Source organism: Suillus subalutaceus (assembly GCF_016647625.1).
Source record: "Suillus subalutaceus strain FC151 chromosome Unknown DFJ58scaffold_161, whole genome shotgun sequence".
In the NCBI taxonomy this organism is placed as follows: Eukaryota; Fungi; Basidiomycota; class Agaricomycetes; order Boletales; family Suillaceae; genus Suillus; species Suillus subalutaceus.
The window spans coordinates 55249-77370 of NW_024540410.1; the positions used below are offsets into that span (position 1 = coordinate 55249).

At 47.9% G+C, this 22122-nt stretch overlaps 7 protein-coding genes across 7 annotated transcripts; 4 read left to right on the forward strand and 3 right to left on the reverse strand.

The window, feature by feature from the left end:
* Positions 1 to 497: 497 nt before the first annotated feature.
* DFJ58DRAFT_861776 (uncharacterized protein) lies at positions 498 to 2680 on the reverse strand (the record flags this gene model as incomplete). The annotated part of the gene is made up of 6 exons (XM_041394046.1): positions 498 to 738; positions 801 to 1162; positions 1226 to 1564; positions 2398 to 2463; positions 2527 to 2552; positions 2611 to 2680. 6 exons carry the CDS (start codon positions 2678 to 2680, stop codon positions 498 to 500), a joined length of 1104 nt encoding a protein of 367 aa, XP_041238021.1.
* A 1415-nt stretch (positions 2681 to 4095) lies between these two features.
* On the forward strand, positions 4096 to 5826 carry DFJ58DRAFT_861777 (uncharacterized protein; the record flags this gene model as incomplete). The annotated part of the gene is made up of 4 exons (XM_041394047.1): positions 4096 to 4443; positions 4511 to 4711; positions 5001 to 5162; positions 5222 to 5826. 4 exons carry the CDS (start codon positions 4096 to 4098, stop codon positions 5633 to 5635), a joined length of 1125 nt encoding a protein of 374 aa, XP_041238022.1. The 3' UTR covers positions 5636 to 5826.
* Positions 5827 to 6435: 609 nt separating this feature from the next.
* On the forward strand, positions 6436 to 9987 carry DFJ58DRAFT_861779 (Nup93/Nic96-domain-containing protein; the record flags this gene model as incomplete). Its single annotated transcript, XM_041394048.1, has 16 exons — positions 6436 to 6677; positions 6954 to 7079; positions 7127 to 7407; positions 7441 to 7490; positions 7517 to 7687; positions 7723 to 7908; positions 7937 to 8083; positions 8137 to 8222; positions 8330 to 8489; positions 8538 to 8669; positions 8719 to 8808; positions 8836 to 9195; positions 9247 to 9357; positions 9393 to 9569; positions 9623 to 9804; positions 9882 to 9987. The coding sequence occupies 16 exons, from the start codon at positions 6436 to 6438 to the stop codon at positions 9985 to 9987; spliced, it is 2607 nt and encodes an 868-aa protein (XP_041238023.1).
* Positions 9988 to 10576: 589 nt separating this feature from the next.
* DFJ58DRAFT_861783 (uncharacterized protein) lies at positions 10577 to 11118 on the reverse strand (the record flags this gene model as incomplete). The annotated part of the gene is made up of 2 exons (XM_041394049.1): positions 10577 to 10972; positions 11023 to 11118. Coding segments are annotated over 2 exons (492 nt in total), but the record flags the coding sequence as incomplete, so codon positions are not given.
* A 2745-nt stretch (positions 11119 to 13863) lies between these two features.
* On the forward strand, positions 13864 to 14646 carry DFJ58DRAFT_846157 (uncharacterized protein; the record flags this gene model as incomplete). Its single annotated transcript, XM_041393252.1, has 4 exons — positions 13864 to 14109; positions 14197 to 14248; positions 14413 to 14522; positions 14581 to 14646. The coding sequence occupies 4 exons, from the start codon at positions 13864 to 13866 to the stop codon at positions 14644 to 14646; spliced, it is 474 nt and encodes a 157-aa protein (XP_041238025.1).
* Positions 14647 to 16880: 2234 nt separating this feature from the next.
* Positions 16881 to 17463, forward strand: DFJ58DRAFT_733947 (uncharacterized protein; the record flags this gene model as incomplete). Its single annotated transcript, XM_041386376.1, has 2 exons — positions 16881 to 17031; positions 17087 to 17463. 2 exons carry the CDS (start codon positions 16881 to 16883, stop codon positions 17461 to 17463), a joined length of 528 nt encoding a protein of 175 aa, XP_041238026.1.
* A 2151-nt stretch (positions 17464 to 19614) lies between these two features.
* Positions 19615 to 20008, reverse strand: DFJ58DRAFT_733948 (uncharacterized protein; the record flags this gene model as incomplete). Its single annotated transcript, XM_041386377.1, has 2 exons — positions 19615 to 19919; positions 19984 to 20008. 2 exons carry the CDS (start codon positions 20006 to 20008, stop codon positions 19615 to 19617), a joined length of 330 nt encoding a protein of 109 aa, XP_041238027.1.
* Positions 20009 to 22122: the final 2114 nt, after the last annotated feature.

Genomic DNA, 22122 nt, shown 5'->3' on the forward strand with positions numbered 1-22122 from the left:
ATACCTCACTGGCTTCCCTCTCTGCTAGTAGCAAATGAGGGTTTGAGTGGCTTCGCCCCGGCCACCTCAAACACCTCTTCTGGGAGGGATTACCTTCACTCATTGAATAGATTGGTTGTCAGCGCTCATCACTTACACACGAAATGTATGCTTCAAGCTTGCTCGTGCTTCAAGTTGTGAAGCGGCACAAACTGACTGTGGAGCCCATGATGCAGTCTGATTGAACACAGATCAATCAGTCACGAAGGTTTCGGCAGCATCCATCCATCGATAGCTAATGAAACGTACCTATGTAGAACATTGGAATAGGCTCGTGGTAAGGTAAAGGTAATGACTCAATCACCAGTTTGATTTAAAGCGGGCGGGCGCACATTCAAGTTTAGACTCTGCGCTTGTCCGCACAGCTATCCACAGTCCTACAACATATGCGTCCAAGAAGTAATATAGCAACAAAACAAACATAATCAAATATAGAAAAAGCGGAAGAAACAATAGTATTATAGATGAAAGCCTGCCAGCGAGCACACTAATTCCTTCCTATCCACTTGTCTACATCGCGATAAGCGGAAAGTGTGGTTACCGCCTCTTGGTCTCATGTCTGAGCCGGAGAGGGGGTTTGTATTGGCGCCTGATGAGGCAGTGTGGGAAGAGACAGAGAACGAGCCTCCGTTGACAAGGTCCCCTCTAACGGAGAGGATGATGCGCATAGACATCATCATCGCAAGCACAGCTGCCATGCTGGAGACAATTGTCTTGATGGGGTCAGTTTTGACGAGATTACAAGGAGAATGGCACCATACAGGTTCAAGCCGTCCCGAAGCATGAGACGCCAGTAAGATACAGGCTTAATTTCGAGCGTTTTTATGCTGAGTAGCGCAGCGAGGACGAAGCTGGTACCGTAAAGCCAGGTTGGAGCTAGCCAGTGAATTCCGACCCAGCTTGCATTATCCAGGGGACCAATGATGCATCCCTGGCCATCTTGGAGATGAACAGAGCAGTAGAAGCCGCAGCAAATGGCAGCGACGACAATCTGCACAGCGTATAATCCCCACATAGTTGCGCGAACATTTTGAATGTGGTGGTAGGTAGCAGATATGCGCATGACATGGACAGCGGATGCGACAACAATGAGAATTGCTGTACAAATTGACTCAAATGGCAACTTTGAGTAAGGACAGACAAAAAGGTATAGAAAAATTTACTAAAATAACGAGAGGCGCCGCACGAGAACACAAGAACGCAGCGGCAGTGTCATCATTACTGAGACGGTCAGGGCGTAGGGTAGGGGTGCTAGAGGGAGCAGTTGAGCACAGTCGGGCGTGGTTGGATTGGGAGGATGCGAGAGATGTGCTGGAGGGTGTGCAGAGGGGCTGAAGTATGCAGGAGAGCAGCACACTGTCTGGGCGCCGGCCTTGAGTGGCATTTCCTCCACGGAACCGGCGTTGAAGAAGGATTGGCCACGACACTGATGGGTCCAGCTGTCAATGTCAAGTTTTCCATCGAAGAAGTGCGGAGTAGTGGTTGTGGTTGGTTGCTGAGAAAGGGCTGGAAGGCGCAAGTTGACCTTGTGAGTGGAACAGCAGATCAACGACACACGGTTCGAGTACAATGACTCGTGATATAAAGCGGCTCGAGACTCGGTGCGAGCAATGGAAACATCAGTCAGCAAAAACGGAAAGAAGATTTGATAGACACACGTACCCAAACCCAAACCCAAACCCAAACTATACAAACCATCCACCTGAGATCACTTGGATCTGCGTGAAGCTAAAGTTAGCACGACAACACGAGCTGCGTGAGGAAGGATAAACAGAATGAACGGATGGCCAAGATGGGCGCGTGCAGTTTTAGGGCTTATGAAGTGGTGTCGAGCCCCGCAGACGTTGGCTGGACGAGAGCGAGCCAACATGCTCTCGGCGCGCTCCAACTCACGTATCCATCTCACGCCTTCGAGTGGCAATCATCGGGGTCGTGGCACAGCAGAAAACTGGCAGCTCAGTTACTTGTCATGAATACGGATGGTGGGCTTAATTGCTGCTGAGGCCACTATTGTTCAATTTTAGCAGAGGGCCGGATGCCAGATATCTTCACGTACCAATTAGGAGGGTTGAAAGAGCAGTTGGTCATTGTGCGCTTAACAAGCCGATACCACTCACCACCACCAGATCAGGACATGCATATTATATCGGCATTGATTTACGACACTTGCAACTAAGAGGAGGGTTGAGCCTGTGTAACAGACAAATGATGAGCGTCACTGATAATTCACTTTGTAGGTAGTCCATGGATGTCCGAGAGTGCGCGTGCCGCTATGTGTCCCAATTCAATAACAGTGGACAAACCGCGCAAACACGGAACGTCGCAACGGGTACACGGCTTACCCGAAGCAGAGCATACCAATGGGCACCCCGCCGTGATGGTCTGGCGTACACTCTCAGCATCTGCAAGCGCAGGGTTAAACTCCTGCGTGCAGTAGACCGGGTCAGATCACAGCAAGGAGAGCAAAGATCGAGGTAAGAGACATACCATCGTAGCGCGACGAGCAACCCAGTCTCATGAATCGCTTTTCAGATGTGGGATGTCAACGTATGGGCGGGAAAGAGTTGATACCAGGGACAAAATCAAGAACAGCAATTGTCAAGGCGCGTGTATGGAATTTCGTAGCCCAGATATTATACATCGTGTGCTTGGGACTGCGATCGCGACCTTGGATTGTTCAAAGTAGAAACTGCAGGCCGCAGACTCGGAAGAACACTATGGGATTTGGGTCTGTCAACACTTGGTCAGAAGATTGAGGAAGAGTCGTCATGGATATACATACGCTGAGATCGCAATACTTGGTGTGATAGTCATATCACACCCGTCGCACTGCGTCGAGCGGCACACGCAGGCGCCTTTGTGCTTCCCATGGTCCTTCTGAAGGATCAGTTCGTCACACTGCACTTCAGAACAAGGGATCTCCTCGACTTACTGAGCGACGTTCTTGATGTGAGCTGCCTCTGAATGACTGCGTGCATCCAGAGACTCACCCATGGCATTCGATAATGAGTTCGTCGATGAGCTGAGACTCTGGTGCATGTTGGGATTTCGCCTACATTCGACCTGTCTCACTCGCACCTTCAAGTTTCACGATGGGAATCGCTGGTGATATATCATCGACGGAAAGCGAAGAGCCGGCGATGGGGCATCGTGGGAGTGTTGTATATATAGGTACAGTTATGTGGTCGTGACAGAGTGTATGCGAGCGAGCGCAAGGCTTGTAAATGGGAAACTTGATGATGTTATGTCAGAACTGAAAAAAACGCTCCTCCGAGCCGTGTTTAGACATCAGTCTGACCTCTCATCCTCTCAGCTACAGTGAACGCAATGGCAGACTTTCCGACGCCTGCCGTGCCATGCAGCCAAATAAGTCGATTCTTCCCTGGGTCGTCTAGTAATTCGTATATGTAAGTGAAGAGGCCCCTTCCAAACATTTCGGGTGGGGCTGACGTTCTCGGGAGTCGTATTCAGCACCGTTGACAGCAACTTCGGATAACTTCGCCCAAGTTCCCTGAAGGACTGTCAAAGAGGTCAGAAAGCGAGAGAGGGATAAGAGTGAGGGAAACCGGCATTGTTCCTCCCTCATTCACGAAGGTTGTGACGAAATGGGCAAATTGAGAGTACTAGCTGGTGTGCGGGTAGAAATCATCTTGTCTCCAGGGACAACGTGTGAAGAATCGAAGGATCTGTCAGAGCCAAAGCAAGTTGTCAACTAAGGGTCCCAACACGCGAAGGAGATGAGATGTAGGGTTCAGGGAATTTGGGGTGGGCTAATTTGCCTTGCTAATTTACCGTGAATGACAGGGTGAATTTCAGACCCTCGAAAACCAGGTGTCAATTTGGGTGAATTTGGGTGAATTTGGGTCCAATGGTTCAGTTTGGCCGGTTCGGCTAGACCAGTGTAAAAAGCTTAATTTCTGAACACCCTAGCTCATCATAGTCAAGATATATAAGTTGATTTGGTTGCCGACTCGGAAGATCACCGAGAATCCGAAATATTGTGAAGTTCGAGTCGCCGAAATATTGTAAATATTATCCTCCCCATCGCGAAGCTACATGCAACATCTCAAGGATCAACTAGCTGAACTACGACTCTGTCTTGCAGCATTGCCAACAGACATTCCTATTCCGAAGGAGTCAAAGTATAAATTCTCGAACTTCACCTTAGACGCCGAATGGACTGCAGACATTGGCGAGGCTGCTGCCGTCAATCGAGAACTAGAAGTCAGGTTGGGCAGTCGAGTCAATGGCCTTAAACTCGTTGAACGAGGCCCAGAGATGGAGGCCATAGTCCATGTTTTTGAAACATGGACGAAGAAATTTCCGGGTGATGTTATCCTGGAGAAATGGGTGAACGACACTCTCGAAGCTGCGCGAGGCCTCATTCTTGCAGCTGGAAAAGCTGTGAGTCAAATCTTATTTTTTTCTTCAATAAAACGGACTTACTGATGGCATACTATAAAGTTGCCAGTCCTTGTCTCGGACTCGAGTTCTACGAAAAAAAAAACCAGTCAAAGTCAATCATACTCAGATACCCGAGAAACGAAAGCCCAAGGTTCAGAAGCTCGATACCCATATCTTGTCAACCTTCGATGACGACCGGTATATCAGTGCTGGTGAAGACGAGGACAGTCGAAAAGGTGGTGCCAAGATGCACCCACTGCTTCGCAAGGTTTCGAAGCCTTGTCATTTAGCAAGTGATCCCACTGGGGAAAAACTTGTTCGGTGCATTGCCAGCCGTGGCTGTAACATCACATGGTCATGGCCAAGAGCTCGACAACGAATCATGAAGCATGCTGCCAATGAGTGTCCGAGTATGGCGAGGGAGTGGCGCAAATTCGCAAGCATGAGAACGTTCGAGATTGGTGGTTAGCTGTTCAAAAGGACGAAAACGCACGAGTTCTTGGGGTGACAATGATATTTGCTCGATACATTTTTATTTGACTCACTCTTATATCCAGGCCCTTGCAATCAAGTTATACTCCGTCGTCCCAGTGTCGATGGCCGACGAGAGGACAGTTTCAACAATTACGTGGCTTAACAGTCCCACTCGGAGCAGACAAGACATCTCAACATCAAAAGAACATATACAGATTCGTCAGTGGCACCGCTGGAAAGCTGATGTGAGTGAAGTTCAGTTGGCTGGACTCCCAACATACTCATACTGTTAATCAGCCAGTAGCACCGACGGTCGCTCCTTCTGTCAAATGGCGAGATATGTATGCAACCATCCATGGTAAACCTGAGACAACCGCCTGTCGTCCCGCCGCCTGCTCGACCACCTACCATGACCACGGACATCATTTCGAGCTTGACCGACGAACATCAAGGCAGATGTTCAGACTCGGATGATGAAGATGGGGATTGGCTTGATAATGGTGATATTGCGGACCATGTGGGTTTAGCTGGCGTGAAAAGCACTGAGTTCGACGTGGGTAAAGATATTAACATATCATCCACGTACCTCCTCGATATTTTGTCGGACCACGCTCTACAGCCCACGGCTGCTTGCGGAGGTCTGTCGACACCAAAGGTGATGGCTGCCACAACTTCATCCTCGACACCGATGGATGACGACGAGTGGGAGGAATGGTGATTGGCGGCTTTGTTGTAGATTACGGTCAATTAGACCAAATTTACCTGCAAATTAGCGCAAATCAGCGTCAAAGAGCTATGGGTCAATTTGAGTGAATTTGCTGTCATTTACACCGGTCAATTAGGTCTTCGCAGAGGGTCGTGCTAATTAGCCGGTCAACCAGAGCGGGATCCCTAATTCCCCGAGCCCTAACATTGTCATTGAGATGGGACAAATGGATGTTTCAATCTATGGAAAACTTGCTGGATAGTGGGATACAGTTCAAGGACGAGTGGGCACTTGTCCGGTTGCAGGAGGCCACGAGTTCGCTGTGCATGCTGTAGTACGTGTACAGTCTTCAGATATGTTGAAGTAGAAATAGAGAGAGATCCTTGTACAAGTGAAAACCTGTAAATTTTGCAGTACAAGGCGCAGCGTCTGGGTTCAAACGTTCAAATTCCGTCTCGACTCCTACGCCAGATTCTTACCATTAATATAATTCGAAACACTGCATTTCAGCTTCAGCGTTCTAGTAGTAGCTGTTACCTTGTACCTACAAGGTCAATATTATCACTCCATAATTGTGGCTGTACGATCCCACTTTATGACCCCCGTGAGAGTTTATTTACATTTACAAGTACTAGTACTGCGATGTGTGCATACGAGAATACTGTACATGTACTGTTACAAGTAGTGTAGGGGGCAGAAATGAATTGGCCTCGTGGCAATTGGCAAAATGGCAGAACGGCAATTGGCAGAATGGCAGAAGTCGGCAAAATGTATTGTGAGCACTTTTGGCTCTTTTCAACTGGCATTCTACTATGGCAAAAATAATATTGACCACTACATCGAGGCTATACCTTCTGATGTCAAAAGTGCATCAACATTCCACCCTGATGCACTCTCTGAGCCTTAAGGCGGCCTCGACCATGAACTTGAATGAACGGCCATTTGCGACTTGTGAAATGGCGAGTTTTCGGCATATTGGATGTAAGAAAAGTGCGAGAGTTGTGAAAAAGCAGCAGTTCGAGTTGTTTTGGACTTTCTCCCCAACGACAAAGTTGTCAGACACGAGTTTTCGGACAGGACGGCCCTTGGACGTCTTGGCCTTTTCGGCCATGGTAATCGCAAACTTGCACACCGGGATACATTCAAACATATGTTAAAATTTTATTGTTTGTTAGTAGGAACAAACACCAGGCTATTGTAGTTCTGCCGACTTCTGCCAACCACCCTCGACCTACTGCCGGCAATTGCCACTGGCAGAAATATTTCATTCTGCCAACAACACTATTGACAACACCAACGATGGCCTTTCTTCATTACTGAACTCGTCAAGAGCCCTGAATTCGCATCTTTCACGGCCTGATCTTCCTTCCGTCAACCTTTCACTAGATCAGATAGAAGCACAGTCACGTCGGCTCATGCCACGACAACCTGGAGCGTGCAGCGATGCCAACCGAGCGTGAGCAAATAAACATATTGAGCAATACTGTTCTAACACTCTGGCAGAAACTACCTTTTGGCACAGGTTCATGTTGATGCCCCTGCCCTTGCCAACTCCATTGCACACTTGAATACCTCGACGACTTTTTCTCCCCTCCAGCCCCTCCAAGACGCAGATGTCGCAGGCTATCTTCGTCACGCTCATGAACAGAATCTTATTTCAACGATAGAAGAAGGTTGGAGGGAAACTCAGGAGCCTTTTTATCGTCTGCTTGAGGAGCGCAGCCACAAAGGCTGGGAGGCCAAAAAGAGACGCGTGTCTGAAGAGCTGAGAGGTCGTGCTACCAGTGATAGCAAAGCTCCTGCTGAATGAAAAAGAGCTTCCATGGAAAGGCAGCGCTGGCGGTCAGCTAAACTCCGAATATGTAGTGTTCACCTATTGACAATATGAAACAGGCAAGCACAGGACCCGGTTTGACTCTCCAGATGCAGAGCGAGATGATGGCATATGACCGTGCAATCAGCGAATTGAACGCTGCAAGGTTGCGCGGAATATCTTGTCCTATCATCCATCTCCTCATGCAAGCCGCTGCCAGCTTGAACTCAGAGGCACGTATTTCTCACTGTGTCGAATGTCAAGTGTCTCACTTTTGTGCATACAGCCCTCACAACAAATGCTTCAAAACTTCCACGTACTTGCAAAGATTACTGGCGAACCCCCTGCTCTACATCCTGTGGAGCACGCAGGCGCTCACATCTTAAACGCCCCGCTTTTCGAGCGCAAATACGCGCGGGTGTACCTGGGTGACAGCGATTCCCGGGAAGCTGCAGCTCTGCGGACACATATTGTCAACGGCTCTTGAGAAGCACTTTGAGGATCAGTTTTGGGATATCATTGAACGCACGATCCAGTCGAGACCTATGGAAGCCCGCCTTGGAGGAGACCCTAGTGTAGCAAACAAAATACGCGCCTTCCTTCTGATGAGATATTACAAAAACGGACAGTGGGAAGATCGGATAGAGGTCAGCACAATTCATGCCGAGCTTTCACTCCATCTGACAGTTGAGCCACATAGCTTGTCGCTGGTCAGCCTTTGTGGGCCAAGTTGTACTACCTTGTACGCACCGTTCACGCACAAGAGGCCCTTGATGAAGCCTTGAAGTCGCAGCAAGCCATTGAACATCGCGAAGACAGCTTCATGAGCCATTTCCGCTCATAGGTCGAGTCGCCAGAAAGGCGGTGAGAGAAACGACGTCTTACATATCAAGTATCTCTCCAGTATACAATGCGCATATGTTGCATTCTGCATCTGCATATCCGCTCAAGCTTGTACTCTATAAACTCATGGGCAAACTCGAGCCTTCGCGGCGAACAGTACCACAGGTGACGATGATGACCGAGGATTGGTTGTGGTTCCAGCTTGCAATGGTGCGGATTCCTTGTGGCTGTTCAAGAATGTAAGCTGACACGCAGAAGGTCGATGAAGAGGAAGACGGTGGCCTCCGTGGGCTCACAGAAGTTCTCCTGAGTTATGGAGAACGCCACTTCGACGGTGCAAAGAAGGGTGTGTTGTCTGGTGTCCTGCTCATGTCCGGCCAGTTTGAGCGTGTAAGCATAACATCACGCATATCCGAGTTCTATCCTGATCATATGCTAGTCTATGGCTGCACTATGGGAGCACCCAGAAACAGACTTCGAAGCAGTCATCTTGCTATTGCGCTTGAATACCACGGGCTTCTACGCGTCCGTCTCGTGCTGAAACATCTGACATCAGTCCTTGTACGTATGCACTCATAAGTTGCACCAACATGTAACCCACCTGACTTTGTCCCCGCTCTCATCTCCTGCACTCAGCTTGCCAATGCTCATTTGGCGATACGTACGCCAGTTCGTCAAGATGGACGCGAAAGAAGCGCTACAGTATGTCTACTGCGTCTGTCTCTCGGCGGATCAGGGCGGGGGCGTCGGCAGAGAAAACGTAGAGACCGCTTGGGAGCTCGTGAGGCGCATCATCGTTCTCACTCACTCAGGTCCCGCCTGGGAAGAGCTTGTCGGTGGATTCAGACCCGATGGCACGCGATTCGTATGTTCCAATTCTCAATTCACTAACATGGCTCATCTCTCCTGCAGAGCGGTGTCATCGAACAGGGTGTTGCCCTTCTCCATCTGCAAAAACACCGCTTAGTACAACGAACAGATCCTCGTTCGCGTCGCCCGTGACTCCGAGAAAAACGACCGCATTCCTGAGGCGATCAAGCTCTACAGCCTCGCTGGGGATTCGGCACTGTCATTTCATGTCTTAGCCTGGCGCTCGGCAACACCCTGGCGCAGCCAGCAGGTGAAACAGAGAAAGGCAAAATCATCGAACGCACGGCTGTTGAGATTTTGAGACATTACGAGCGCACGAACCGGGGAGTGGGCAAGGATCGAGATGCTGCCGTAAGATTGTTGCACATCAGGGAAGCGCTCGACGCGAAGAATCCTGGACGGTTTGATGTTGTGCTGGAGGTACGATTTCATCCCAGTCTTTTGATCCCACCGAGTGCTGACCATCATTGTAGATTGTGGAGTCCACGGATCTCATTCCTCTCGATGGAGATGTTGCAAAGATTACCCGGAAGGCCGAGGAGTTCAAGGACTTGCATGATGCCTCGCAACGCAATATACAAGTCTATTTGCCGCTGACAATGGAGGCATTAGCGGCGGTTCCCCAATCCATCACTGCTACAGCAGAAACTACGAGGTAAATAGTTTGTACTCAATAACTACATCATGCTTCATGTCCCCACTGTTTTCATTGCAGACATTAACAGCACTCAGGAAAAAATCAAGGTCGCTGATGGTATTTGCTGGTATCCTTAAGTACAGGATGTCCCCTGGTGGATACTCGCATCTCGCGAGATTGGATGTCGAAACCGCTTTGTAAAATATGGTAAATCAGGTCAGGGTAGTAGTTCTGTATGTCGTCGATCTTTGTTTATCATATTGTCATGAAACCCGGAGGAAGGGACTGCTCGCACACGAAGCTGCTCACATCTCATCACACGCTCAACATCAGTCTGGGTGTCGATGAGCTGAGGATCATCGTTCATCTGATGACGATGCGATCACGTCGAGGCCTTTCAGGTCCAAATTCTCGTATATTCCTAAAGCACTGCACTTTTTTTATTTCATTATCTTTCGCATGCACTCGTTCCAATGATGATGTTAAATTGCTCATCAATATCCCACAGCCTCGGGTAGCACACAGATAAGCAGTGAATGATCCCATAACTTTGGGTCCCTACTCAACGGTAATTGCCAAAAAAGTATTGGAAGGGCGCAGACCCCTGGTGTGCTATGATAATGGAACTAAGGTACCAAATCTTCAGCATCATCCTCAAGAACTTCATCATCTTCTTCGTATTCCTGATGATCTTGCTCCTCGACAGCCTCCTGAGAGGAATGCCGATTTTGGCACTGCAAGCAGGCCGATGAGTAAGGAGTACCCAGCAACAAGTTCGCAAAGGACTTACATGGTACACTGCGGTCCAGTATCCACCCCAATACATCGCACTTAGCGCACGGCTGAAAGCTTCATCGCGACTTACCATGGTGGTTGAAGATGCAGGTATGAAAAACGAGGACTCGGGTGCCGTTGAAGCCTCAGATGGCACTGGCGGCGAAGGATCATACGATGGGACGACCGTGTCGAAATCAAGCGGTGCGGAGTCCTCTTCTTCAGCTACGGCAGCCTGACTGGCGGCCTTTGCAGACGCTACTTTTGTTGAATTAGGTGTCTTGGCCTTCTTCTTCGAACTATTATAGGGGATGTTATACCATCTGAACACAATTATATTAAATAAGGTTACGCACAGAGAGGATTTCTTGACAGTGGTCGACTTCCAGTCTTGCGTTTTCCCGTGGAATGCCTTGCAAGGGTGTCAAGAGCGGCAGATGTAAGAGCACTTGCTGGACGTACCTCATATTCTGCTGTGGCAGAGTTCCAGGCGTCGATGAGCGCAGAGCCGTCCCATATTTCCTCATGTGTGAGCTCCCGACTCTCCTCTTCAATTTCGCCATCCGGCACTGGCGTCGTCGTAGTTCATTTGATTGTTGTCTCCTGGTTCATCCCGGTGGGCAGTTTTTCTGGGGTGTTTGGCTTTTTGGTTTGACCTCTTGTGTTTTGTGGATGGAGCGATTGACGTGAATGAGAAGCTACTGCTGAGCTGCTGGCGCCATTGGTTTGTTGGGATTGTTCTAGGTCGCCATACTGGACGAATTGACGGTGCGAGTTCTTGGTGAGTGGTACAAGACGACAAGACCACCTTCTACTATCAATAGCTGCTACTAAGTATGCATCGCACTCGGCAACAATCTACAATAAATGATAAACAATTTTAATTGGCTAACTTCGCTACCATTGATGTTTTACAAGGTGTACGGTATGCATCATTACCCTTATACCAATCATGATACAGATGATGAGACTCCCAAATCTGTACAGTCTCTCCATTCCAAATTCGCCATGCGGGGTCTGCCTTTCCGGGTATACGGACAAATTGAGCCTCAGGCTAATTTCCTGTGAGCAGTGGTGCCTGACACGTACACAACTGGGTGTGGGGAGGAGGCAGGCGCCAATAATGGTTCCCAAATATTGATTCTCAGAATTGACGCGGCTACTAGATGTGCGCATGACCGACAAAACGACTGCGAAGTAGTACAGTCATAGCGGTATAATCACTGCAGATCACTGCGCCCACGGAGACACATTCGTCTGTGACTACCTCGTTAATCGATCAGCCCAGACATCGAAAATGAGTGGGCACACGTGTAAACCCAAGTGTTGAGCAGCCTGCACTGCCTGTTCGGCGAGTAACCGGGCCTGTGGAAGTGAAACATAAGGACCACCAGCGGGGTTTATCGTTAGCGAGGTCATCAAATTTCCTTGGTGGCCGGAGGCGCACCTCTCATAGGAAACCTCCTCTTGAATAAAATCTGTGCCATTACATCCGGTCACCAACAGCTTAGATAAAAGCTACGGGCCTGCACGTTCAAGGAATGCGTAGGCTTTCGAGTTACGAGAAATAAGGCTATGATAAGCAGCTTGCGTGTCCGCGGACGCTGTGGGACGTCAGGCATTTGAGATGGGTGGGAGAGCAATTTGAAGGATGTGCTGAAGAGGCCTGAGGGCACAGGAGGAGATTGCTGGGAAGGGCGGCGCAGGACGTAATGAGGTGAGTAAAGTAACATCGATGGCGGGAGAGTGCGTGGATTCTGGACCGCGCTAATATCCACAGCGAGGTACACAGAGTGCAAGCGGGTGTGCGTGGATGTCATTAGTACTCATTACTGCACTGTGTGGTCCCGCTGTGGTAGTAGAGGATGGATGGCGGGAACGAGAACTAGAGAATTTTGACTACGGGGGTCCAGTATAGAAAGGCGTTTGTCAGAGAAGGCAGAAATGGGGAAGAGTAATTACAGCGGATTCAGAGGAGGGCTATTGTTGTGTTTTATTTCTCGTAATCCTGCAAACCAGTGTTGTAATTAACCCGGGTCATAACTGGTGCGTCCTAATTCGAATTAACCGCGAAATAACTGGGGTTAAATTTAACTAACCTCTTCACCGCTTATAACTGAGTTAAGTTAAGTTATAACTGTTCTAACGGGTTAGTAACAACACTGGTACCCAGTAGTCCATCGGACAGGCTGAGTCCTGACATGTACGGAAAACGAAAGGCGGCTTATGGCAGCTTATGGCACGCGCTCTGTGGCATCCCCCGCGTCGGAAACGACGACTCTTGTTTTTGCTTCTCATTAAATTACTCTCCTCCGGGCCGGTCAGGGCAAGGTGCCTTCTTCCAAACTTTAACGGTTGACCCTAATGCTGAGATTCACAGCTCTATAACTTCTCTGTCATCACCTCCTTGGGCAGGACGCATATGCGAGCACTGACACTAATTATGAGTATGAGTAGGTGCGTTCGTTCCTTTTAGATTATAAGCGCGTTTAATCTGATCACACGACATTTTGTCCACTCCTCGCACATCCAATCATCCATCATCTCCCCAAACCCTCACGCGCACGCTCACAAAAGGCCAACCAACCATTCGCAATTCGCTTCGCCAGCTTTCTCTAACCAGGCGACCTCGTGTGAGCCCGCGACTACCATTTCCTCTTAGTCCCTCAGGAATGCCATTGAGGAGAGTACTGGACATGTGTTAGTGTTTTTCTTTTCTTCCATTTGACTTACTCTTTTTCTCTCCCGCATAGCTACTAGTAGTAATTGCATGCATATTACAACAAGACTGAAAAACAAGGCGTGCCATGTCGGTCCTGTCCACCCGAAATGGAATGGCCCAACATGCCATATTGGCAGGTACTCCTCTCGCCCCCTTTCACTCGCTTTCCATTGCTTTATGGTCATCTCCTCCCTTCATTTTCGCCCTTATTTTTTTGGTCCTCGTTTCTCTTTCCTTCACTCGGAAACTCGGGCCTCTTCCCTGGTTGCAATCACATCTTTCTCCAGTCGTTTTACACTTCAATATTTCTTTTATTATTTTTATTTTTATTTTTCAATCTATCTGATTTTCTCCTTCGACTTCCCAACCTTGTTCGCTGTTTCCTGTTGTGACTGGCCTTCAGTACCTTCTTCTAAACATTAACCACTGTCTCCAAACACTAACTGTTGACATAACGCTGACACTCACACAGCTCTCTGGCAGGACGTAGTGACGGAGCATGCGAGCGCAGATGGTCATTACGAGCAGGGCACATTGGTTCGTTTTATCATTGTCTGAGCACATTTGATCTGATTATCTTGATGTGGGCTCTTTATTCATCTTACCGTGGATCTAATCACCATACTCTTACATCCAACACCCGTACCATCTACCCATCTCATCCATACCTCATCCATCCCAATTCCCCAACACCACCAGAAAAGGTCAATCAAGCATCCGTAAACCACCCTGCAAGTGTCCTCCAACTAGGCGACTTCGTCTGGATCCACGACTACCATCTCCTCTCGGTCCCGCGCATGCTCAGGAATGCGATGCATTCTGGTGCTGTGAGTGGCATGGGCAGGGAGAGTGGTGGGAATATGCAAGTGTTTTTTGAATGATGACGGCAAGAGTACTGATATACTACGCTGCAGGATCATCAGCCTTTTCATCCCTATGCCTTTCACGAGTTCGGAGGTATACCCCGTACGTCTTCCTTCACTCACCCTCTTCACTCTTCATCCTTTTCACCCTCCACTCATCCTTCCCCTTTCGCCTCGGCCTCCCCCCTCCCCAAAACCCCAGCCAAAAACGAAAAAAACACCAACCCCAATCCACAGGCGGCAGATAAATCCTTGACGTAATGCTAGGTGCCAACCTCATCTGGTCCCAAACCTACACCCGCCACTTCACGTTCATTCATGTAGCTTGTGCTCTGCAGGGCGCGAGCGTTGTTCCATGTGGTGCTAGGGATTACGACGTGAGTAGCGGATCATGGATGTGTTGCTTGTCGTTGACATCTGAGATCTGATGGATAGAGCACGCTCACGCTCGTCAAGACACCATTGATGCTTCCTTCTCCTGACTCCCACCGTCCTCGCTGAACTCACATCTGACCTAAACAATATCGCATATGTTGTATCTGGGACCAAGCGTTCCTTGCATTAAGTATCCCTGTTTTAAGTTCTAGATCACCGCCTCTTTGGTGAGCACGATGTCTCTGCAAGCAGTTCGATCATCGTCTGCGAAAAATACCTTAGCTTATGCTCGGGTCTTACCTATACAGAAGGAATTCATCCTTACGAGCATGATTCACCCACTGGTCAAAATTCTGTAACGGTTGGCGTTTCCAGCTTTTAATCTGTATTCACCAGAATAAATAGACAGCTATTCAAACATTCCTAACTCCGATGGCACAACGTACGAAGAATATACTCATATTTATAAACATGCAAGCATCAAGTGAAAGACTCCAAAGTACATGATAGCACGAATGGGATCGAAAAAACAGGATGAGGATTATCTTACAATGTAACAGAGTAGCTTGACAAGGTCAGGAATCAGGATCGAGTGCACTGAAGTCAAAGGTTGCATCTTGGTCTGGGTCTGAGATCAGAGGAAGATACGAAGTCGTATCCCTACTGTCAAACCCGTGATTTGTTCCTGGTGGTGGCGGCGCTGTGTCTGGGTTTTCAACCATGACAGCACTGGACCAACCATCGGCAGTAGTGGGGGATAGAGTTTGGTGGATGATTTTACTGCAACAAGGCTGCATGCAACATTGATCTGAAATCATGGAATCAGCTTCTTGACATATTTAACAGCGTAATCTGACACAGGAAGCTTCAAGGTAATAGCCACTGGGAAGCAGATCAAGGCGGCCGGAGAAACCAAGTCAATGGGGATAGATAATTCAATTTGGTCGCCAATGAAATTGAAAAAATGCATGCTTTGTCCCCAAGGTTTTCACCATGATGTACGCAAGGGAACCCCCTTACGCCACTGCATGATCGCCGTGCCATGCGTCAAGGGTCCTTTCTAGAATGAAAGTACCAGTGCGGTCTGATTGACATGTTCCAGTAGCTCCAATTGTATAGTATTTGATCAATGACTGAACACGTTTGGCAGATCTCCTTTCATGATGATTTAATCCTGACTTAATCCATCCTCACATGAAGCCTTCACTCAAATTTTTTCCATATCTTTTTAGCTTGTGGACAACTCCTATATGTCACTATGACAAGCCCAAGCCCTGCACTGCCGCACATTTGTGGACTGAGCAAAATCAGTAGATTGACTGCACTGCCGAAGATGCAAAGGAAATAATTTATTGATAACGGTCCTTCGGGGCGGTTGTTTATTGCCGAAAACATCACCAATTTGCAGAATCATGAGAACACATCTGGCAAGACAAGAAGGTCTTGTAAGAAGCATCAAAAGCTCCACATGATGCAGAGTTGGGGGGTGAGAATGGCGGTGCTGATACATAGAGGTGAGGTGCACTGTGCAAGATGATGCCACCAAAGACTTGAATACATCTCTGCATGTCCATTGCAGTGGACAAGGTATCTTTGTACTATCCAGTATGACCTTGAAATTGTGATTACATGTGAGCACATTATCTGACACTCAACAGACATGTACTAACCTTTAACCACTTGGTGATAAGCAGAAGGGCAGGGACTGTGCCGCTGAGCACATTAATAAGGCAGACTTGAGCCAGAAGAACAGTTGCCATAGAACTGCGGTGAGCATCAGGAATAATGAGTGGCGTCACTGCAGTTTGACTAGAAATTTAATAAATATTTGTCTATCAGAAAGCTTCATTCTGCTCAGTTAATTGGTTCAGGGGAAGATATCGGGTGACTGAGCGCCCATATCAGATAATCATCTAGATCCCACTTACAAATCCCGCTGAATCCATCACCTTGAGGCTCTGATCTATGATCATCACCACAAAAAAGCCCTGAGTTGTCCACACCAGTTGGGGATATCATGGTGCTCCCAGTTTGGAACTCTGAAATCCAAAACAGCGAGATTCAACGTCCATCAATCTCTTGATTTATGCAGTATATTGATAATTTATGCAGAATATTGATAATTTAATATAGATATACCAATATAGCAGGAGCCTAATGCTGTGAAGTTGACTTATATAAGTACTGTCGTCATCTTGGTTGCCCAGGCATAATCACTGGGTGGCAGTAAGTTACACCTTTGAAACTCTCCCACTTTTCCCCAAACTCTGTACGCTTAGCACAAGTTTATCCTATATGACGACTGTTATTTCAATCAATTCCGGCTAGTGCTCATTTTCCTCTCACTACTTTCTATCCTGATGGAATTTATAATAACTTCAGATTCTGGGTACCGCGACTCCTTTGAATCCTCAGGCAGCACAGGTACATTTGGTCCACCCCCGAGTCAACCCAGAATTGTGATATCTCCATCACAACTGGATTGGAATGGTTCAATCCAGATGGCTTCAAGTGGGTTCTTCCACTATTTGCCGTCAAACTCATTTGCTGACTAACATTGGCAAAGGTCCTCAGATTGCAGAATTGTTTACTCGCTTGGAATCCAAGCTTAACGGGCTGGAGTCCAACTTGGGTTCCAAGCTTGGCCGAGTGGAGTCCAATCTAGAGGGGAGAATAAGTGATCTAAAGGTGAAGCTGGAGGCTCTAGAGTCAAACCTAACTACCCATGGAACGAAATTGCTGAAGCTGAGGAACTTGGTCGATGAACACAAGAAGGAAATGCACTCAGAAGTAGATGGCGTGCTGAAAGAAATGCAGGGGATGGAGAAGCGTCTGATTGATAGGGTTGATGAATCGACTGAGTCCCAGAAGACTGGGCTTGATGAATTGGCTGTGTCCCAGAAGACCATTTTCGATAGAATCCTCGCTTTGTTCAAACAATAACTCATGTTAGCTATAGTCATGGTGGCGCATTCAAAGCTGTTGTACTAGGATTACTGCACATTCATACATGTAGCAAATGTTTTCATCCCACAAACTTAGAGTTACCCTCACCTATCATGTTCAAGTTATATCTACGTTCCAGCAGCTTTTACTTCAATCAGTACTCACTGTGGAATTGATCAGACCTGGAAAGGGTACAAAATGACCATGTAAACGTATCTAAATGGACATAGCAAATGACAGGAATTCCTCAGCGTTTTGAGTCATGAGAGATCCTCATTCCAGACCATTATCTGATGCTAGGTTTGGAAATAGCTGTTGACCTTGAATTCCAGCGCCTGGCTATCCTGGCTGCTGTAACGGCCTTCAAAGGCAGTCAACACTAAATTCAAAACTCAGGTTTGATTAATACTCACTCCCAGCATCCATTCCATTGGCAGGTCCTGTAAACTGTTCCACTCAATCAAGTTTTGGTCACCCACTGCGGCCAATGATCGACACTGCGCTGTTACGTGCTAGCACGGCCATCACTATACGTGGTAGTATACTAGTCTGGATAGATGAATACTATGGACCATGATTCTGAGTGAAATGAGACGCAAGTTCTTTGTGTTTCCCCAAAATATGCAGTTAGCTGTAAGATTCTTATAGTATATCATATAGGTAGCGCCAGGCGATCCGCCAGTCCCCGACTGTGCTTGTCCGATTAATCACATTATTTGTCTCTTTTTCCCTTAGTCGTCTTTGATGGTTGATTATTATATACTACAAGTTTATGTGCCATGCAGTGTCCTAGTAGTCAGCCCTCGAAGTGATGGTGGGGTCTGTTAGACCCAGTTTCGTTGTAGGACGAGACCCATCTCTGATAGCTGCCTCTTTCAGGGCCTCCCCCCTCAAGTTGTAACCGCCACACTTTTGTAGTAGCTTGTGTATTTGTAGCGCATAGTATGGGAATCAAATAATAAGTACACCCAACTATGTGATGACGACTGTAGTGGGCTCTGCAGCGAGTGGCCCGTTATTAGTAATCATAGGAGAAAAAAACAATCATGAAAGAGTGCCCTAAAAAACTTCCAACACACATACTACCACTATGACTGGCATAATTAAATTCATCACTGCTGCATACTGCAACTTTGACAACATTCAATTCATTTGCATCAGAATCATGCAGTTCAGTAACGGTTATTTTCAACTCCTTGACACGAATGACTACTTTCAACCTCAGGCAGTCCTGGACAATCATGTCATCTGGATAAATCAAAAGTATAAAAAGCCGGCAAAATTCCTTGTGCTTTATGATCATCATAAGCACAATGATGGGACCAACAAATATCCTTAATCTTGAGAGTTGGAAAGACCACGTGCTGGAAGACGTGACCAAAGAGCAATTCATGTTGATGATGGCTCATTGCATTACCAAGTAAGCATGTGACAGCCTTATCAACACACTGATTAACACAATAAAGGACTCTGGAGTAAGTGCCATGCGCCGAATGTACCAAAAAAGAAATCGAAGAGAAAGATGCATTTGGGTGAGGGTGAGAAAGTGAAAGGAGCAGGAAAGGGAAGTTCCATGGTACGTACGATCAGCGGCACCACCAGTGCTTCGAGGAAAAAGGACCCAAAGGTATTGATAGCAACGGAAATGTGTGAAAGGGGAAGGAAATCATCTTTCCGAGGATAAATGCGCATTTCCATTGGATAGAAAATGTTGATTGGTGGCCTGTACTGTGATACGTGTGCGTCACTATGAGCGCTAGGGGTATGATTTCTGAGAGTGAGAGTTCGTGGTTTGGATTAGTATTGGTGAGTTGGGGAGACAGGTTGGGGTGTGAGCGTCCCGTTTAGGCTGTGGACGTCCCGGACGCTGTCGATTATCTCTAGATCCGCAGAGGGATGGATGGGAGTCCGAAGACGATTTGTCCTTAAACTTGGGTCATCAACCACTGAAAAAGATGAGCCAGAACATGAGATAAAGAGACCCGAATGTGTTGGCAAAGCCTAACAGTCTTTTCCTATATAGACGCCTCACTCGTGAGATCGCAAGGCAAACAGGCAATGTCCACCAAACCAGAAAAAAACCCCAAATCAACATAACAGCAGTGGTAATCCTCGCCAACACTGTTCTCGTCACCCTCAGAATATCACCTAGAACATCGTGCCAGCGATCAAAGACGGTGCGAATAACAGGGGGATGAACGTTTCATCGAGGCCAGAGTCTGATTTCGAGATTTTGAGTATGCACCAAGCGACGGGGTGAACTGCAATGATAACAGGGAAGGCGAGGAGTGGTGGGGCTGAGGATGACTTGGACATGTAAAAAGCAACGGTGCAGCATGCGTGTTGTTCCTCCCTGCAGAGGGTGCTCATAGCCATGAGGCGCGCGCATATAGCGAAGAGAGTAGAAAAGCCTAGTATGCGGTAGCGTAGCCAGGATGTGGGAACTGTGAAGCCTGTGATGACGGAGGTCACAATAGACGAGATGAGGGAAAACAGCACGATGCAGTCTTCTCATACTGTGAATGAGTTTGATGCGAAACATAGGGTGTGCAGAATGAGGAAAATGGGGAGTGATCTGATGGATTCCAAGGTGATCATGGTGCGGGCGGTAGCTATTATGACGAATGACGATGAGATGGTGGCAGCGAAGAGCACGGTCTGGTGCATGGTAACACCGTCCAAATACTCGTGCAAGACAACGTGCGCCAGGTATCCTAGGGCAGATCCTACAACAGAGGCGCTGAACAACCACCAGATTTTGTCATCCACTTTTCCCACTTGATGTCCGCAATATCTCAAAGTTTGGAGCACAACACCCAGCCGGCGACGACGCTCAAAATGTGTGTGCCATTCTCATAAGGATAGAGCTACGCACGAAGGTCAGTCGCATACAAATAGAGATAAATGCATGTACAGACTGGGTTGCGTGTCGACCACATCGAGAATTGATTCTACGTTGGCGATTCTTGAGACAGCACTGTCAGAACCAGACCGATACTTGCAATACTACTGGCAGCATCCGCATGATTATTTTGTCATAATGTCCCATCAAGTGGTCCGTCCTGACAATCGACTTCAGCACATAATCATCCAAGGCTACGTTGCTTAAACTGACCTCCATGACAATGCAGCCAGATAAGGGTGTGAGCGAATTCTCAGTGCTTTGCCGAGTAAGATTGTTAGCAGTCGTCGAGCGAGGTGAAAGCAAGCGTTCTGAGTCTGAGGTCTCTTGTGACAAGTTCGAGCACGGTTGCGGACGAAACGAGGATAACCAGTCTCCGCGGATGGACCTATATAACAGAAGTACCCCTCATTTAGTATCCTGGCGAAATGCAAAACTTTAGCATCGAACCTGAAGAGCACTGGCATCAGACACTTGAAAGGCATGAGCATTGTAAGATCATGTCTTTGTACGCGAGATGCACGTGTTTGGTTAGGTGCGCCAATGAACATCGAATCTGAAGCGTGAGCTGAGTATCGAAAAAGCAAGTCAGTGTGCCATTGGTCGGTATAGGGTGTGCGGAGTAGAACCTACAACATGATCGTGACAAGCTCATTATCCACGTCGCCCCAACTCATTGTACAGATCCCAAACGCCAATATTCCATAAGCACTCTTAACAAACATCGCATCACAAGACATTCTCCCCGCCAACATCCACGGCCTCGTCGTCCCAGACGCCTTCTAAGCCTCAAGAGGCATACGGCGTGGATCATCCCAGAAGTCGTGAGCTTAAACCCAACAGTCTGTTCAGTCGCGTGGTCGATTTGAAGGAGCGAGTGATAATATAGCAATTTGTGAAACTTACTGTCGTCAGCACAAAAGACAGTATCACTGGTCCAAGAACCAGAACATGTAGAAACCCAGTTCCCAAGCGCGTCCTGTCTCCAGCCCTCCCTTTGCACGAATTCCCAGCTCGGTGCAAGCGAAACCGTGAGATTGCTAACGGGGCCACAGGGACTTGGTGATAGTATGCAGCATGAATGAGCAGAAGAAGAAGAAAAGAGCTGGATGAAGAACGGTAGCACATGAGACAGAAAGACAAAAACTAGATAACTTGCATCAACACCCGCATCCCACCTGCATTGTGCTACACATTCAAGAGGGAAAGATATACAGAGATCGGGGAGCTTGTCGCACTCGTAATGCCGTGTCCAAGTACTTTTGCATCGAGTGGTTTGGAATGCACGCAAGGAGGTAACCAGGGGTGGACGGACGCTAAGACGGTACCACGTTACATGCGAACAGGTAATGGTGCAAGTGAGAAGGAAGCGTGACCAACATCCCATCACCCAACATACAGTGGGAAGCGGTACAAAGACAGAGGTACAGACACCAGTCAAATGAAAAAAGCACGCACCTCACTTCACCACCCACTTCACCTCACTCATCCATTGCCCCCGTCCATGGCACGTGATCGGCTCAGGTGTGTTTTACTCCACATTCCAGTCCTCGAACCAAGCAACGGACTTCAGGACCCATCCATCCCCGACATCAAACCCTGAACCATAACAGGTTTAAAAATCGCCTCCAGAAAATGAAGCTCCGCTGCTGCTGGGTGGACGATGATAGACATTGGGGTGCTGAGATGCAGGAAGTGGAGACGAAAAATAGGCTCCCGGCCCATCTTCATCCTCCTCGTTCGGCACGCATGCT